The 19,081-nt window shown below is 38.3% G+C and overlaps 1 protein-coding gene across 10 annotated transcripts in view; it reads left to right on the top strand.

Moving 5' to 3' along the window:
* Positions 1 to 19,081, top strand: part of NELL1 (neural EGFL like 1) — a 298,939-nt gene that overhangs the window by 49,035 nt on the left and 230,823 nt on the right. For all 10 annotated transcript variants that reach the window (XR_010831634.1, XR_010831632.1, XR_010831633.1 and 7 more), the window contains exons 5-7: positions 8,721 to 8,817; positions 14,471 to 14,543; positions 14,812 to 14,894. Coding sequence is in view for 7 of the 10 variants with exons in the window: in XM_013177634.3 (XP_013033088.3) it covers positions 8,721 to 8,817; positions 14,471 to 14,543; positions 14,812 to 14,894 (253 nt within the window). In the remaining 3 variants the exon portion in view is untranslated. The remainder of the gene's footprint in view (positions 1 to 8,720; positions 8,818 to 14,470; positions 14,544 to 14,811; positions 14,895 to 19,081) is intronic.

Genomic DNA, 19,081 nt, shown 5'->3' with positions numbered 1-19,081 from the left:
ATCTCGGACCAGGGACCATCATGTCCCTGTATAATTTATGTAGGTGTAATGGAAGCAAAATTTCTGCACTGCCAGTTCTCACTTAACAAATGTTTTATGAAAAACACCAACAGTAATCTTAACTTTTCCATGACAAAATGGAGATGAAATAAGCCCTGTAACCATGATTTTACCTCTTTGTTCTGGTAGAATTTTATACGTGGGTTAATTTTGCTGTGAGATCTGAAGTACCAGTGTTGCTTTGTGCCATTATGATGATGAATGTTTCTACCCTATTGCTTTTTGATACAAGATAGGCTTAATTATTTACTACTTGTTTCATAGATACTTCAATGTAGTTTTTTTTTTAATCTTGTATGTATCTCACTTTAAGAGCTTCTTGGTCAGTTTGTGGGGAGAAGAGCTTTTCTTAATATCATCACTTGGAAGAACTGGTTGAATTCATTTCTCCCTCTTTCCAGAATCTTTTTTAAATGCTTAGTCTTCTGTTACTGATACTTGGCAGCTGGGATGTGTATGAGCTTTTAGTACGATGTTTAGTAGGGTAACAAGTGAGAGTGCTGTGCTTTTGGCCTTCTTTTTAACAGTCTGCTTTAATCAGTGTTGTGGTTTAGAAGCTGATTCAAAGCTTGCTGATGTTAAAAGGTGTCTTTTAGTGACCCTATGAGTTTGTCTTCTATTTATTATAAGTAGAGTTGTCTCCTTGTGTGTAGTGGATGTTTGTGCACATCATATAAACCCCTATTGCTACATGTTTTATGCTCTGGTACTCAAAGAGAGATAGATGCTCACAAGTGGTAAAACAACTGCCAAAATATCTTTGGTAAGTTAGATGTTTATTTGAGAGGTGGTATTTGAGCTGTGCGTCCCTTGACTCTCTATTGAGATGTTTAAAGATAAGTAACTAAATTCATATTAATTTGTGAGTGGTGGGTCTTGATTTTTTTTGAAGAAAAGTCTGTGCGTGTAGATGACATCTCCTTCAGCACTCACAGTATTTTTTTTCTTTGGACCCAAACACTACCTTATGCTCTGCTGTGGCCAAGCAGGTTGAATATGGTAAAGTTAGCATCTTCACCAGAAAGAGAGGTAACTGCATTTCTCTTACGCTTCTGCTACCTGCAAATTATGTGCAAATTTTATGGTCAAAACCAAGATCATGAGCCACATGCTGTTGGCCTCAGGTGTAACAGGTCAAGATGGACTTCAAGGAAAGACATAAAAAAGAAGAAGGTTGCCAAATCTGAAATGTGCAATAACCATCTGGGTATCAAGTTAACGGGTTTTATAATGAGAACCCAGTATTTTTATCGGGGTGTGTGTGTGTGTGTGTGTGAGGGGAGTGGGGTGGGGAAGGAAAGTGCAGTGTTCTGAATACGTCATATGTAAGACACAGTTGACCTCATAGTTTGTCCTATTTTTTTCTCCCCACAACTCTTGGAAATCCTAATCCAATGGCCAAATTACTATTTCCAACTAGAGTAAACTTTCTGGGGAATGGAAGTACTTGCCATCTCAGTGTAGGATCTGTTTCCTTATATGTTGTAGGCATTGGCATATTTTTGCCTTACTATGTTTGATTTCGGTTATTTTCTGGATTTCTCATACTTTCAGGAGTGCTTGTTCATTATATGAAGACGGGCAAGCACCATAGCCTTGTAGGCAGGCTGTTAACCTGGTACTGAGGCACTCCGAAGACTGTTACAGTCAGGAACTAATTGTATCTTTTTTTTCCTATCTTCAAATTAAAGTTAATAATACTGACCTTTGTAAAGGTGTCTGAATTCACCTCAGGATTTCTAGATGTATGATACCCTACTGAGTGTTCTGAGGAAGACTGATTTCTGTCCTTCATGTGGCCAATGCCGTGTAACTTAATGGGTCCACTCCTCTGCTTTGAATCAGTAACAGCGATCCGTTTTAGTTTAATGTGAAAAATCATTAATAGTTTTGTAGAAAACTGCAAAGCCTATTTTATTTATTTATTTATTTTAAAGAAAGCTTCATGTAGACAGATAACATTTACCTGTGGAGATTGTGTGGAGAAGGACAGCCCCAAACCTGACAGCAAAATGTGTGCTTCTAACCATCTTTCCTTTCATTAGTTTCATTTCTGCCTGTTGCTGGAGGATCTTAAAAGTTAATTTGCATCTCTTGAATGGAAAAAGAGGTTACTTATAGAGGTTTAATTACATACATTTTTGTTTTTGAGTTTAGATTTTGTAGTCAAAATAATAAAACTGAGATGTACATTCACTTATCTCAGTGATTATATAGGAAAATCAGTGAAATCATTTGGGTGCCATAGAATTTGAGAAGAACTCAAAAACTGAGCATGAGCTCTTGAGTCTTTTACCTCACATATACTATTACTGGACAGCTATTTTTTTTTTCTACCAGAGCTGGAAAGTAACTTTTGATTAACTAGTTTGCAGTTACTATAGTATGTTCAAAATTTAATAACAAAAGGCTTCCCTCAAAACCTGATATTTTAATCTAAATTGCTTTTCCCTGTTAAGTGTTTTGAAATCCTGTCTTATGACAGAAGAGAGAGCACGAAAAATCAAAATTTCCCTCAGGAAAATTATTTTTCTGAAATACAATGCTGGAAAGTGAATGAATAATTTAGTTAAAGTTGCTCTAGAGCTGAATACTTGTCAAATAGTGCATCCTGTCTGTAAACACTATTAAAAAAAGTCATGTTGGTGTTGACACATTTTCACTGGGAAATATATAGAAAATGAAATGAAAATATCTGATATCCTCATATTTCTTTTCAAGACTTAGACTAACGCCAGTGTTGTCTGTTAAAGCTAGGTACTGATGTATCATCAGTTTCTCCATGCAGCTGGGATCCAGGAAACATGTTGGACAAAGTTTTAGAAGTGGCTGGTTATTTCATGCAATGGACTGTGTTAGGAGGTATGATGCTTGCGCTGTCAGATGTATGGAATTTTTGCAGCCTCGGCTGGAGATCATAGCAAGGATCAAGGTGGTCCGCATCGCTGTGAATAACCTCTGGAGGAAAAAAACTAGTGCAAAACATGGGGGAACCTCCCCATCTCCCAATTTATTTCTGTTTATTAAATTGAGAAAGTTTAGAGTGCTATAACAGTGAGTTGTTGTGTGTGACTTACCCCTACCCTCTGGGTTATTTAAAGGATCTGAGGATACAGTTAGATCTATATAGGGTGAGGGAATGTCAGTTTTGTTGAGGATGAAGTTCTGAATTGCAAAAATGTGCTTCAGTGACTCACCCTGATGTCAGAATGTGCTCCTGTGCAGTCGCAGGGGCTTGCAGAGGCTGATTAATGTACAGTAAGATGAATCATACCCTAGAAACAGTTATGTCTCTTCATTAACGAAAGTGAGTCTAGAGAACGAGCTCCACTGCAGGTGTAAACTTCTGCAGCATCTAAAATGGGGTGTGATGAATTCAACACCTGGATGCTACATAAATATTGATAGCTTTATGTGAGTAAATCAAACATATAAGCTTGTTCTTTGATTAGTAGAGACCAGAGGCTGGGAAATGAGGTTCTTGCCATGCCTCAGTCACAGCAACATTAGACTGCAACTATTAGTTTCTTAACGATACCCCTGATAGAAGACATCTCTTGGGCTTGAATCTAGCCTACAAATTGGATAATGCATATTTGTATTTGAGCAACCTACTCATACTTTAGACCTGAAAGAAGTTGGAAATTCCATGATTTGCGAAGCTAGTTCGCAAGCAAATGTTGGAATTAGAATCTATTTTATGTTCAGCAGTTGCGTTTCTTGATCAGCCTATGCTGATTTATGCATTCTAATGCAAACAGACGCAAAGTTTATTTTCTTGTTCCACTAAATATTTCAGCTATTTCTAAAATGCTTCTGGCATGGCAAATATTATATGTATAAAGTGGAGCTACTCTACCTCAAAAGTGGACATACTCACCCAAGTGTGAACTTTCACTTGTTAAAGTTGCACGTAAGAAACCTACTTTAATACATGAGAAAACTGTCTTTTTTTTTTTTTTTCTTTTTTTCTCCCCAGAAGAAACATGGCCTAGTGTGTGAGATGCTCCGTCTAATGTCCTAGATCTTGGGCAGTGTCCCTCTCTGACTCAGTCTTTGTGATCTTGGTTAATCAGTTGGTCTTTCTGTCTATCTGTCTGCACACATGTAGAATGAGGGTAACAGAATTCCCCTATTCTAATGGAACATTGCAAAGATAAGAATTTTAATTTTAAATTGAATGGAAGGTAACTGTCTCCTTGCTTGAGTTTTAGAGGGTCTTCCTATATGCAGCGAAAGGTTTGTGTCTGTGTATTTATTTACATGCAGATATTTTAGATATGCTTCCCTTCAGGAACCCACTGATTCTTTTCCAGATATTCTTTCTGTATTACTGTAATCTTTATGTCACAGATGGCTCTTAGGAACGCGTCTTTGAAAAACGTGTTTCTGAGGATTCCGTAAGAGTACTTCATAAATCAAACTGCAGATAGTGTAGAGATATAAATTAAACAAACAAACAAAAAAGCAAAACAAACAGAAAACAACAATAACAGAAGACCACAAAGATATCATGGGTCTTTGTCAATTAGTTTTTTTTCTTATTATGTTTAGCTAAGAGGGTCAGCAGTTAGTAAATATATACTGAGCATGAGTATTTCAAGAAAGGAATTGTTTACAGTTGTATTCTTCTGTGTCTATGGTTTAGCTCCTTTGAAATACATTGGCATAAAGTAGGGACAAAGCAAACTCACTCTTGGAAAGTGAAAGCAGTAGTCATAAATCTGAAAGTCTAGAGCTTCTATTAACCTAGAGACCTGGGTCTCCTGATGCTGGAGGGTCTGTTCAGTGTGTAGTAATTTTAGAGACCATGGTTCCCTGGATTTTTTTTAACTAAAAAAAACTGTTTTTGTGAAGTGTATTGCATATTTCTCCATGTGAGTATCAAAGCCAAGTGTATTGGAAACAGATATCCCAGGAGCTCTAGACCAGTACTTAATAAACTGGAAGTGTAGTAGGTACAGTTCAGCTACTTTTATGCCAAATACAAAGTATCGGCCAAACTGACCAATAGTGATGCTCCTCTGCCCAGAAAATCAAGTAAGGAAATGAGAATGAGGTGAAAGCTTAATGGAGCTGTAAAAACAGACAAACAAAAGAAAAACACAAAACAAAAAATCCATTTATTTCTGTTCAGCCTGAAAAACACTTTCTTCTTGCACAAAAAAAATCAATGCAGGAAAGGGGAGTGGAGAAAAGTCTTTTTTTCCCATTTAACAAACAATAATTGAAATAGAATTTGATCTTTAGGTAGTAACTTCTGTCATTATGCTTTGAGATAGATTACAAAATGTTTGTGCTCCATAGGTTTTTCACAGTGTAGAAACCGCCTGAAAATAACCTGAATGATCACTAGCTCATGATAGATTTCTAAGTGGTGTTTGTCCATGGATAATCTAAATGTCTGGGTGATACCCTGTTCCCCACAACTTACACAAGTAACACCTTAATCTTTTCCTGTGGACAGGGGTCTTCAGTACCCACGTAGTCTCTCCCCTTCTCAAGAACCTGCTTTAGGAATGGTGCACCACTTCTGTTCCTGTGATTTTAAACAAGATCCTGGCAGCCAGGAGACGTGCCCAGCTCCTGGTTTGGCTTCAGCTGCACACCTATGAACCCCGTTGGTCTCAGTTGCCAATGCCTGGAGCTGGTGCTGCATTGTTCACTGATGTTTAAAAACATTTATTTTTACCTTTATGACATCCAGTGATTGTGAATTAGTAAACTTGACGTGTTTCTTGGCTCATACTGATCGAAAAGCTGCTTTTGTTTGGTTCCAGTTTTTCTCATCTGTGGCAGTTTTGCATTTGAGTAGCTGCTTCTAGCCTTGCTGGGAAAGTCCCATGGATTTATTTATTATTATTATTTCTTAATCACTCTACCTTTTTGTCAGGAGTTGCAGTTTTTTTAATTATTATTATTTTTTTCTTCATTTTTAATTCATTAGTGAAGTAGTATATCGTGAGCCATGTTTTTGGTAGTCTGCTATGGTTTTTTATTCACTGTTATGAATTCACGTTCACTTTTTGACCTTTTCATTTGCCAAGACTATAGAGAGTATTACAGTGATAGCAATAGGCTGTGTGCCTGCTTACTGGGGCCTTTTTGCTGATGTTTAACATCATACAGTAATAAAGTTCACATTGTTCATGAACCCAGTAGTATGATCCAAACATCCTCTTATGTAGAAAGGTAAGTACTGATCTACTTTGCTTGCATCCTAAACCTGTTACTTATTGGGCAGATTCATGGAGAAGATACATACATAACTGCAGGCAGGTATTGTAGAGTTCCTTTATAACCTTTAACTTGGGGTAACTAAAATATTCTTCAATAAGTAGTATTGTTGAACCTGTTTTGTTCCTTTTTTTTAAGCATTGGGGTTTTGCCAGAAGTGGAGTTCTTGATGGAATACTGACTAGTCATGCATTTATTTATTTGTTTAGATCAGGTGTTTTTCAGTGAGGACATTATTAATCTAAGTCACGATTGAAGATGTGCTACATATCTGAAGAGAAATTCCTAACATGGTAGTGTAATTCATTGATTGGCTTTCTTGAGCACCTTGATTCTTTGTTCCTTGTTCAGCATTTTACAGCAGTTTTGCATTTGAGTAGATCTTTAATTTTGCATGAGGTGTGGCAAAAAGGTTCTGCTTACACTTTAAAATATTGATAGAGATACTGCATGTGAAATTCCTATAATTCTCAAAACGTGGTTTAAGAGAATGCCATCTTGTTTTTGCTGTTTTAACAGGTAAAACAGCTCAGCGTGGTCATTTTTATAGATAGTAAGTAATTAACTAGCAGAGGAAGAAATTTCCAGGAGCTTTGAATGTATCATGCTGATGGAAAGTGATGAATTAGGGCTGATTATAATAAATTTGAACAATAAAATGATAACTATTAGAAGTCTTTTGACTACTTTGCTGACATTTTAAAACTGGAATTTTTACTTAACTGTTTATGGTGGTGGTGTTTTTTTTAAGGAAACAATAAGTGGTGTTTTGGTTTTTTGTTTTTAAGATTGCTTCCATTTAGTTTTGGCAACTGATGACCTTCTTTTCTGCATTAGCAAAAATGAGTGGGATATATGACTCTTTGTAGTTAACTCTGTAAGAACTTTCTTGAAGTTCTTAATACTTGGAGGCCATTTCAGGCCTCTGCACATCTGTAAGTTTTCCAATGGCACGGCAACTTAAAATACAAACATTGATGATTATGCAAGGTGGGCCTAAGTTAGAAATGCTTTGAGTGTAAATGGGAAGATAACTGTGCGATGAGTTGTGTTGAATGACTTGCATTTTTTCTTGGTGTTCATTTTTCATGTTCATTTTAAAGCTTTAAAGGAGGAGGAAAAAAATCCCCACTCTAAGCACATAAATACTTCACAGGACTTGGCATGTTAAGAGTCTTTTCTATTGGCTGTCATGCTGGTGTGATTAAAGAGCAACATGTAATCCCTTTGAGCTGGACAGTAATGGAAACATATTTCATCATCTTCTCAGTATTCCTTATTAAAAGTGCTGGTTTTGTTATGGAGCAGTAGGTTCATGACTCTCACCTGTGGAAGATGGCAATATGAGAATCCACGGTCCGTGACTACTTTGGTCTTGAATTTTTCATAATCTAAAATGATGATATCGTCATTATAGTAGCCTGAGTTCCTGAATAAGGTATTATGTAAACTTCATTACTGCTTTCTTAAAAATAAGCAATTAAAAAAAAGCAAAACCTTTTAACAACTACAGATATTTAGTTCTTGAATTTAAAAAAAGAAATGTTACAGCTGTTTATCATGAATTAATTTTAGAAATTTCTGGTGGATATTACCGCATTCACGTGCAAGTTTATGCAGTATATAAAGCTTGCTTATGGACCTGATGTTATTTGTTATTTATTATTGCTATTATTTGTAGATCCTTGAAAAACAACTGATAAAATATCTCTGTAAGACTAGGTACTGAACACAGACAAAGAGGTCCTGCTCTGTACCAGACCTATGCCAGTGACATGGGCAAGCTGGATGTGCAGGGGTGGAAGTACACATGTGGAACACCCAGGCCAAATGAATTCAGCAGAAGCCAAGAGGGAAGAAGTGCATAAAGTGAAAGGTCCAGGCAACAGGGACTGATAAGAGATGCAGAGCCAAAAAGGCTGTGGGAGTAGGAGGTGGAATAAACTGTCTTTGTGGAGTCTATTCAAGATTCTGAACAGTATGAAAATCCCATGGTGTTGTTTCTCTGGTTGTATCTCATTTGTGACTGTTTTTTTTTTTTTTTCCTCATGACTGGTAGTTGAATTTGAAGGAGGCTCTGAAGATAGGATGATTCTCCATTGTATTGTTTTCCCTAGCAGGGTGGGTTCTGGCATTGTGCTTCTTCAGCTTAATGCTGCACAGTTGGAGAAGAGAAATTGCAACTTTGTTCAGTCTTTGTGTTTTAACACATCAAGTGATTTGAACAGTTTTTGTTTTCCTGTTTCATTGTTGCTTTTGAAGTTATAATATGCCTTCAAAAATATCGATGATAAACATGAAGTGTTTAACAAAGGTGTTTTTGTTTTGTTCTACTTTGCATCTTTTCTTGATAAATGGCTTGGACTAGCAACTTTTAAGAGGCAAAATATGATTCGAGTAACGGCACTATATTTCCTCTACAGGATTTATGAACGTATCACTGATCCCCCAGAAACAAATTTGACACCTGAAAGCAATTTATGGCTTGGACAGAGAAACAGGAAGCACGGTTTCTTTAAGGTAAGCAGATATGAAATAGCCCATGAAGGAAATCAGTAAGTAGGTGGCCAAATACTCCTGATTAGTTGTCTTACACTCCTGAAGTCTGATTTGTATGAATTCCAGCGTAAACCATGGGCCTGGGTTTTGAGGCACGTGCAACAGTTAGAGAAAAGAATCTGGTCTTGCAAGGTAGAATACTGTAGTTACTGACTGTAGTGCCCAATATTCAGGTTTTTGTTTGGGTTCCTTACTTTGGGTTTCAACCAACTGCTGTGCCCCTCCTTGCCACTCCTGTGGATGTAATGAGACAGCATTGGAGTCGATTCTTGGCTTTCAACTTGAAAACTTGCCAAAGCAACAGCTGAGCCACAGTCTTCTGGCTGAACAGTAGTCCTTGACTGCTCTTGGAGGCCAGGCACTCCTTGATTTTGTTTGCATAATACCCACGCCCTGATGCTGTTTGCCTCAGGTGGCTTTTTCTTGTTGCATCTGTCAGCATTGCCTTTCAGAGTAGAGGAGGTCTTCTAGCCTGTGGTCCTTCAGGCTTTGGCATATGCTAGCTGTTGTAAGAAGCGTGTGTGCCTTGCTGTAAAACAGTAGATTTTCTGTTTCTGGAGTCCGGTGTACTTTCCAAAAAGTTCATTTCTCTATGTTTCCCTCAGATAAGGATGTCACTGTATTTCTCAGCAGTGAGTTGATAATGGGTCATTGGGTTTTGCTGATAAGCTGCTTTGTCCTTGGGAGCTTCTGTTCCTTCCAAATAGCCCACGCTATTTGAAAGGCTGACTTGCTGGCAGGACACGGGTTGCTCCTACCTTCTAGTAGGAAAGCCTGTCTTTTTTGCCATTAATGAGGCTCCCCAAGATACCATTATCGAATAGGCCGGTACGGGCATGAGAATTAAAAATTGCAAAGAAAAGAGAAATGACCTAAGACTTCAGGAGTCCTCACCTGTGTTTTCTTCCATTAGTTTTGCCCTCTGGTGAGTCTACATGATGTTATGGTTGAAGCTGAATTGCAGAACCAACCAACAAAAAAACCCCACCCCTGCCCTATAAAAATTAACGCTTCAGCTTTATAAGTAATTTACAGAAAAGCTGCCGATAGTTCTTAAGATTTTGGTTAACAAGCCCCATGGTGTTCATATCAATAAAAGAGCCTATAGTGTAGTGATAAGCCAATGTGTGTATCCTTGATATTGGCATGGATTTGTTGCCAAGGTGATTTACCACCCACTCAGTTTCCCTTTGAAGCAGTCAGTTTGTAAGATGCTTCTGCAACTTGCTGGTTTTCTGAGGACCTCACCTCAAAGTCCCTAATTTTTAACAAGCTAGGGAAAATATTTTATGCTAAAATAAATTAGGGTAGGATTGTTGCAGTAACTAACAATTTTAATTAAGAAAAAGAAGTTAGATTTAACTTTTCTTTTGACTCAAACTATGGTCCAAGAGTTGCTGTGAACCCAGAGTTCATTTCATCTTCTGGCAGCTGAGCTGTCACTGTGAAGTGAAATTGATAGTATTATTTTATTCTACAGCTGTTGTTTTTTTACCTCAGCTGCTTCCCATAATTCCACAGATGGTAAACATATGTTTATAGCGACATAGGAAAGAAAGAAGTTGTATTGGATTCGCCCATCTTAAATTCTTATTTTATGCAGGCAGTTAGTGCCTCAGAACTCTGGGATATTATATGTTGGTAAATTAATATTTCTACGCATTAACACTTTGGGAACAGCAGGGTAGCTAATGATATGCTAATGAGCTGACAGATTTTATTGATCGTAATGAAAGCCGACAAGTGCCTTACTTTGCTTTATGCATGCTTGAATATTTTACTGACTTTCTTCAGGGCAGAAATATAATTGGTTGCATTTTTTTAATTCTGCAGGCGTGTTTCAGAAATCTTACATTTTTATGTTACACACTACAAAAACTTGCGATTTGGGCAGTTTGTAAAGAGTACACATCTCTTTCCATATATTTACATGCTCAGCAGGATCGCCCGTTCTCTTTTAAAGCAATTTGTTTCACCATTTTAGCATATAAATAAATAGATCTGTTTTCCTTAATGTAAACAGAGATCTGCAGGGAAATAAGAGCATTAAAAAAGAATTAGCATTTTTGTATGTATGTTAGATTCATGATAAAGTATGTATAAAAAAGCAGTGGATATTGTTCTGAACATCATCTTCGCTGTTCCAAAAATATTCTTATTTTAATGGCAGCTAGTTAGTTAATTGTTGTGCCTGTCCTTCCTCCGCTCCATAAATAAATATTATCAGGGCCCTTTCTGGGCCATATTCTTATGTCAAATTTAAACGATAATTCTTCAATATATCAGAAGTTTTGTGTGACCCAAAAGCAAGCTGTCTTTTAGTGCTGAAGAATACTGTTCTAATTAGATTGGGAAACAAAAGTAAATGCAAATGAAAGGAGGAAGATGGTGATACCAGATAGCCATGGGACGCTCAGTCTAGGATGGATCCGATGACTGTTGGTATCAGAATTTGCAAAATCCGTTGTATTGTTGAGGAGAACCCTTTCCCCTGAGGCTCCCTCCAACAATCTGCTGCAGAAATGTCAGTGCATTGCTGTCTAGGTGATTTGTGTCAAAAGATGGTAATACTCATACCTGCTCTAGAAGGCTCTGTTAATCTTACAGCCCTGCTGCTCCATCTGGGGACTGTACGGCTGGTGGTTGACATTCTCATTGCACAGCATCAGGTGTACATTTTGGGCCTCTGTGGCCATTTGGTCTAGGAGTCATACAGACTAAGGTGAAGTAAATGCAGTGCCAAGGGCAACTGTTCAACTGCCTGGCATGGGGCACATCTGCCCTGTGTAGAGGAGCATAACGCTGATGTGATGGCGGTCTGGTGGGGTTGGTGTAGCATGGCCCAGACACAGGCTTTGGGAACATCTGCTGGTGCATCTTTGAAGAGCCATTTACCAGCTCTGGCCAATGCAACTGACACAACTACACGGCACACACCACCTTTGGGGCAGAAGCAGGCTTTAAAGAGGATGACAGGTGGTGGAGGAAATCAAAATGCAAAAATGGAGAGGTTGTGGAATACATGGGCCTTTTCACAGAAAGTCAGAGAAGCCCTCTACTTAAGAGAAACCTGAGAAATGCGATAAAGAGGGCTTTTGTATTTGTACATCCTCATGGGATGGGCTTGGTACTTACTGCTGCAGGCCTGAATTTAGTCTTAGAGCTGGTGCACAGATGAAGGATCTTCAAGCTAGTGCATCCTGAAGCTTTGGTTGTAATTAGCCAAATGCTTAAATGGGTAAGATAAATGGTGATGTCCGTTTGGGAAAAGAAAAGAAAGCAAACAAAAATAAAACAAGATTTTGACCACTGACATCTCCCTGTCAAGGCCAAGGTTTCATGTCTGTCATACAATGTGGACTAAAGAACTCTGCCCTGTGCCAAACTGGACCAGAGCGCTGGGCTTGCCCTCAGGGAAATGTGCGTGCTGATTCCCCTTCTGTCTGTGGCTGTAGAAAGCTCTCAGCAACTAGATTTAATGAGGATAGATTTAAGGAGGAATAGTCCAAGTTGGTTCATATGTGTTGCAATAATTGTGGCCGTAATAAACATTTGTCTATAATGAAGTCTTTCTATTAATAAAATACATCAGTGAAATCTGGGCTCTATGAAGTTCACCTCTATATTTGACCATATTAATTCTGTTTGTTTCAGAGGGTTTATGGACATAGAAGACACCTATACTGGTGAATTGAAGTTTATACAGTTTCCCACAGTAACGTTTCATGTAGCCAGAAAAAGGGGGAAGAAAAATAAAAGTTGTTTCCTCTTCAGGTTTTAGTGTTGGAACTGCTAAAGCTCACAGAAGACAACTTAAAAGTTTTAGCAAAAAAGGTTTCCTGCCCCCTCCCCTTTTATTTGTATTTAAATGCAAATCTATCCAAATAACAGTAGAGCAGTGGGGCTCTGATGCAATAAACATAATTGAAGTTCCATGTGCACTTAAGGAGAAAAAAAAGAAAAAGAGGAAAACATCACTTCTCTCTGGGTGATGTCTCGTTAGCTGTGTGATATGGTACAGTGAAACACTGTAAACTTGTTTATTCTTGTTTAAGCTTTTCACTAGAGAGACTTAAGCATTGAAATATGTTTTTGTGCCTTGGCTTCTAATTTCTCACTGATGACTACTAGCAGAAAGTGTATAAAATGGCTTTCAGAATGTTTCTTTTCCAGTGACAGTATTACTTCTCATTATTATGGTGGTTTCATTGCTCTCATAGATGAAAATGTTAATAAATGTATACACTTCTGCAAAAAAGACAGTGTGATCTGATTATGTCTTAATATTTTCAGTTAATATTTCATCATAAAACAGTAGGCAGGGAACAGTGCTGCTGATTACCTTCTGTTGTTTTAGAAAGTGAGTATGTAAATGTGAAACGTTACTGCATTTGCAAGGCTTCAAGCACTATCTAAGGCCTATATTTTATTTATGGATTGAGATGAACATTTTGAGCAAGTGACTGTCCTCAGTCTGCAAAATTTACTTTATTGCAATTTAACTGAAAACTAAAACATAGGCTTACAGATCACTAATTTAATTAGATAATAACTGCTGCCATCTTTAATTTGAAAGGAAATTGATCAAATTTTTCTGTGTCTGGGAGGAGATGGAACCTTGTCACTCTGGCTAATTAACGGTCAGGGAAATGCAAATAGCAACACTTGAAGTCCCTTGGTTTTCCTTGCCCGGCTTAATTAATGACTATGACATCATTAAAGTTAGTGGATGTTACAAAGTAAGCATGTTACGCAGTAAAAGATGGAGCAAGAGCTTTGCACTGAGTGAATGTGAGCCCCAACATTTTCTGGGCTTTCAATTTTCTGACAAATCTAGGGTTCCTCAGGAGCGAGGTGTGCAGGGATGTCAGGCAGCCCCTTCTGTCTGCTGCTCACGTCAGGGACATCCTTGCAACTCAGGAATAATGAAAGACACAGCTGGCACTGGACCTTTTGGTCCTTCTTCTCTCACATCCTGCTTGGTTTGGTCTCTGGGCCTCACATGACCTGCACAACCTGGTTCTGACCTTACAGCCTGATTTCTGCCGGCTCTGCACAGGGGATCTTTCCATCTGCCTGGGTTAGAGAGAGGATTTAATCCAACTGATGGTGCGATTACGTGAACTGCCTGTTCAGATAAAAGCTAGCAGGCTACACCAAACCAAACAGTCAAAGTACAGACACTTACTTACCTCTTGCAGTATATAGTTTTCTTCGTATAATGCTAGATTTCACAGTCCTGTCCAGCTAAATCACTGAACAGTGTTGCTGTGGTTTTGTGCGCGTCTCATGGGCTTGAATAATGGATATTACTTCACAGCTTTTTTCACTGGTTTCATCCCATTTTAAGACATTTAAGCAGCTTATGTTGATTGCAAAACACAAACAAACAAAAAAAGCATGTTATGAAAATAAATATCCAAATGCGCAGGAAGATAGGGAGGTGTTATATTTTGTCCATCTTCAGTTATTCCCCTCATGAGAAGATTGAGCTGGTACCCACTGAAGAGGGTACTTCTTGGTACCCGCTCAATAAATGACTTGTGCAATAGCTTGTACAGATCAAAGTGAATGTTTGTGTTCTGTATTACCAGTTATCTCTTCTTTTACAAAGGGTGTGATTCAAGATGTGAAAGTTGTCTTTATACCTAATGGATATATAATGCAGTGTCCTAACCTGAATCGCAGTAAGTAGCAGTTATTATTATTATTATTATATCAATTTTAGATTTTTTAATGTGAATTATTTTTTTATTTTAAAAATAATATTTCCAGGTTTGCCATTTTTGCATGTGCTGACTTCCAGAAGGCAAAAATTCTGTGTAAACAGATTGAATTTAATATTCAGATAACCAGCATTTGACATTTTAGCTGCATGACAGACTTGATTTATTTATGGGTTATTGTGTCTTTCTCTCTCTTCCTTTCCTTTTCTTTTCAACTTCCTTTTTTGAGCATGCCCAACCTGCAGTGATTTTTTAAGTCTGGTGCAAGGAATCATGGATTTACAAGAACTCCTGGCAAAAATGACTGCAAAAGTAGGTACCTAAGCTTCTTTGTCAATTCTGTTTTCTTGTGGGCTAAGACCAACATAAAAGTATTTATTTCTCTTGCAATTATTTTCAAGGTAGAGCCTTTTTTTTTTTTTTCCTCTTTCTGCCAGTAGCCTTACATGCAATGGGTTTAAGGAGATAGTGTCACAGATGTTGTGTCTCATACAACTTCCATTGGCTGCCTCCCTATTTGGTAGATAGTGACAAAATGCCCAAGGTCTGATTTCTGTAAGAAGCCTTAGCGTGATTTCTCTTCCATGCTGAGGGATAAACGCAGAAACAAAGGAGTGAAATCCCTCAACAATTTCCTCACTGTGTGACGCTGTCAGAGGGTGTGATTTTGCCTGTGGGAAGTCCTGTGAAATCTTCAGGACTGGCGTAGTAACTCCCTGGGAACTGAATGAGGCCCCAGAATGGAAATGCCTATGAAGCTGCAGGCTGTGTTGATCTCGATGTCACCTTTGATCAATGGCTTTTACAGTGTAGAAGTTAACTAATCTCTATGTTACGTGGTTTGGTGTTTTTCTTTTTGTTTTCCATGTTTTCCCCTTCTGGTTTGGGTTTTGAACATGATGAATGGAAAGATAGAGTGATTTTTGCTTGGGATTTTGGGGATTTTCCTTAGGCTGTGCTCCTACGCTATGCAGTCAACCTCTGCCTTAGGCAAGGCGCTTCAGCTAAGTACTGTGGTCAAGTTCCAGGTAGGAAGCTGTGTTTTAGAAGTGACTGAACCTGGTTTGTACGAAAGGGTCTGTGAACACTTCGTTAGGTTAATGTTGGTGAACCATCTGTTCTGTGGTAAAAGGCAATTAATTGTCTCATCTAAAACAGCATTTATGTGCTAATTACTTGTAGATTTAACTGCAACAAAAAGCAACCTCTGGTACCTTTAATCTCAGTGTTGTTACAGAAAAGGAGTTTCAAAAATGGGATTTACATAGTAGTTCTACTAGCGAAAAAGCAATATATGCGAGATACTTGTTATTGTGCTGCCTCTGAGTGCACTTTTTCTTTCTAACAGTGGAGGGGAAACTTTTTTTTAAGAGAGTGTATGCATTATACTGACAATCCACTTACCCAACTGATGTGCTTTGGCCAGGCTAACTCTGAATAAGAAATATGAAGCTTTTAGTTCAGTTTGTTGCCTATACTGTGAAACAGAGGCAATTATTTTGAGCCCTGCTGGTGGCATGAGCAAGTTCCAATTATGCACTGTACTGAGTAACTTGCTTTCTCTGCTGTTAATTATATTTTTGCTTGCTAGTGCTTTACAAGGGGAAGCAAATAACACAGCATTTGTACTGCAAAGACTCTGTACTTCCAGAAAGTGGTGCTGGGATAATTCTTCATTGCATGTTCCTTTTCTGTTATAGTAGTGCCCCAACTGTTTTGTTGCAGTGGGTACAGAAATACTGTTCAGGAAAAATGGATGCAATAGGAAAGGAAGTTAATTTGGTAGACAAATGCAAAATAAATAGAGGGGCTTGAGAGAAGCATTAAGGATTGTATCTGTCTTTTCAGTCCTGGGGTCAATAGCCACAAGTGATACTAATGTAGATGCAAGTATATTATATGGGGTGATGTATGGCTTGCAAAGAGCAGGGTTTAGAACGGCTGTAGAGTGGCCTGTGGAGTTCCCATTTGACAGGGCATGTGGTCAGGGACCAGCTTGCAGTGAGGCAAGCAACCTACACGAGCAGTGATGCTTGGTTCCTGGCCCTGCACCGAGAGATGCAGAGAATGAACATGTTTTGGAAAAGCAGGCACTATTTCAAGTCCAGCTGTAGCTTTTAGCCTCAGCTCTGTCTAGAATTTCAGTTTCTCCCTCAATCTGTGCTTGGTTACAGATGTATTACAGCACTGAATAAACCAGTGAATGTTGTTTGCAGTGAATGTTTACGTGCAGTTTATATAATGTAAAACTATGAAGACTCAGTCCAGGGCTTTTTTTGGGAAGAAAAGATCAGACCTAGTGGCTTTGGGGCCAACTAATTTTGGTAGCAGTACAAATTATGCTGTACACAGGGGAAAGGAGTACTCTCTCCCTTGAGCTATAGCTCAGGGCCCCAGTATGTTGTGCTGGCTCAGCATGGGACATGGGGGCTATGAAAGGGGCCTAGCAGGGTACTGTCTACAGCAAGCTGTCATGGAGTGCTGTGTACAGGAGGAGTATCTGATGATGACCTGTAACCAGCTAACCATTGTTGCATCCTCTTCCTACCAACATTTTGCAAAGATGTAGCTTTTTAAGCCTGTGTGATTTTTTGACGTCATTTGAATTAAGTCTGAGTTTTTCCAGTAAATAAGTTGAATTGATTTAATCTTCTGTCCTTAAACAGAGAAACACTGTAGCTCAGTGTGTTAGGAATCCAGCTGAAATGTTCATTTGCTGCAGGTGGGAATGGATTGTGGTATATTAGCCTTTCTAACCACCATGCTGGAATATTGTTGGTTCCTCTTTAAATACGGTGGGTAAAATAGTTCATGCAACTTTTAACACTCTACGGAATTCATTGTGGGCATCTCTTGCATTTATTTCAGTGGAATACAATCTATTTTTGGTAAATTATGGGCCCACACTAGGGTGTGCTTTTATGCAGATGTGATGGTTGTTGGGGCTGGAGAGATGCTCTGAAGACTTCCAGCACAAAATCTTTAGAGCAACTTCTTCCTTCACTGAGGTCAGAAAGGCTGAGGCTTGAGTTTGATTTAAAACCAAGAAAATCAAGCTCTTGAGTTCATTGATGGAATAGTTTATCTGGGTTGTTTCTAACATGGATTGATATAACCACAAATACTTCCATGAACAATTTTCCTTGTAAAATTTGAACGTTTTTTGTTTGTTTTGGATACATTTGTTACTGATTTTGCCAGAAAAAATACATTTTAAACAGAAATTTGTCATCTTTTGGTTATTTTTATGGGCAGAGAAGAAGCAAGGAAAATAAGCTATGTGAATAACAGATAATATTCCTGAATGTTAAGAACTTAGATATTGGTTAGTATATGGAAAATATTTGGTATGGTATGGGCTGCTTCTCCCTCATTAGTGTATTTCTGTTCATATGCTAAAGAATAGGAGAAGCTTCAGGATTTTCTAGCAACATTTTAAATGTTTAACAAATCTAGTTGTGTGCATTTGGCAACATTGGAGAAAATATATCAACTAATTTTAAAGAATTCATTGTTTTATTGATTTCAATAGAAAATTGTCAATTAACAGGATGTTTCTAGTCACTCTAGTATAGCAGATTACATTTAATTGATCTAGTGTGTTTAAAGATGCTTCTTGGAATAGTATGTAAATGATATTGAAATAAATAAAACTTACTCAGCAAGATAATTGAAACGATTGTCCTGGTTTCAGTTAGGACAGAATTAGTTTTCCTCCTAGTAGCTGGTAGGGTGCTATGTTTTGGATTAGGATGAGAAGAGCGCTGATAACATGCTGATGTTTAATTGTTGCAGAGCAGTGCTTACACCAAGCCAAGGACTTTTCAGCTTCTCGCTCTGTCCTGCAGCAGGCAGGCTGGGGGTGCAGCAGGAGCTGGGAGGGGACAGACCCAGGACAGCTGACCCACACTGGCCAAAGGGGTATTCCATACCATCTGGCGTCATGCTAAACAATATATAGGGGTGACTAGCCGGGGTGGGGGGGGGGGCAGCTGCTCAGGGATAGTCGGGGTATCGGTCAGCGGGTGGTGAGCAATTGCATTGTGCATCACTTGTTTCGCACACATTATTATTAGTAGTGCTATTATTATTATTTTTGTTATTATTATTTTCCTGTCTTAATAAACTGTCTTTATCTCAGCTCACAGGCTTCACTTTCCCGTTTCTCTCCCCCATCCCGGGGCAGGGGGGGAAGGGTGAGCGAACGGCTGTGTGGTGTTTAGCTGCCAACCGGGTTAAACCACAACAAATGATATAAAAAGCTAATAAATGGAAAATATTCTCTCATTTTATCATTTTCCTGGAATAATTTATAAAGGATGATAGTACTTACCATTTTCAAAAAATGAGTATTCCAAGAAATCTCTATTTTAAAAATGTGTATAGACCGCTTGTATGGGAATGTTCATTTTTAATTCATTTGTTTAAAAAAAATACAAGGTACATAAATGAAGTAGAAGCATAAGACAAACCAAACACCCTTTTAACAAATCTGAATG

The sequence above is a fragment of the Anser cygnoides genome, chromosome 5 (genome assembly GCF_040182565.1).
Source record: "Anser cygnoides isolate HZ-2024a breed goose chromosome 5, Taihu_goose_T2T_genome, whole genome shotgun sequence".
NCBI lineage: Eukaryota > Metazoa > Chordata > Aves > Anseriformes > Anatidae > Anser > Anser cygnoides.
Note: the sequence above shows the minus strand (reverse complement) of the source record. Positions and strands in the feature narration are given on the sequence as shown.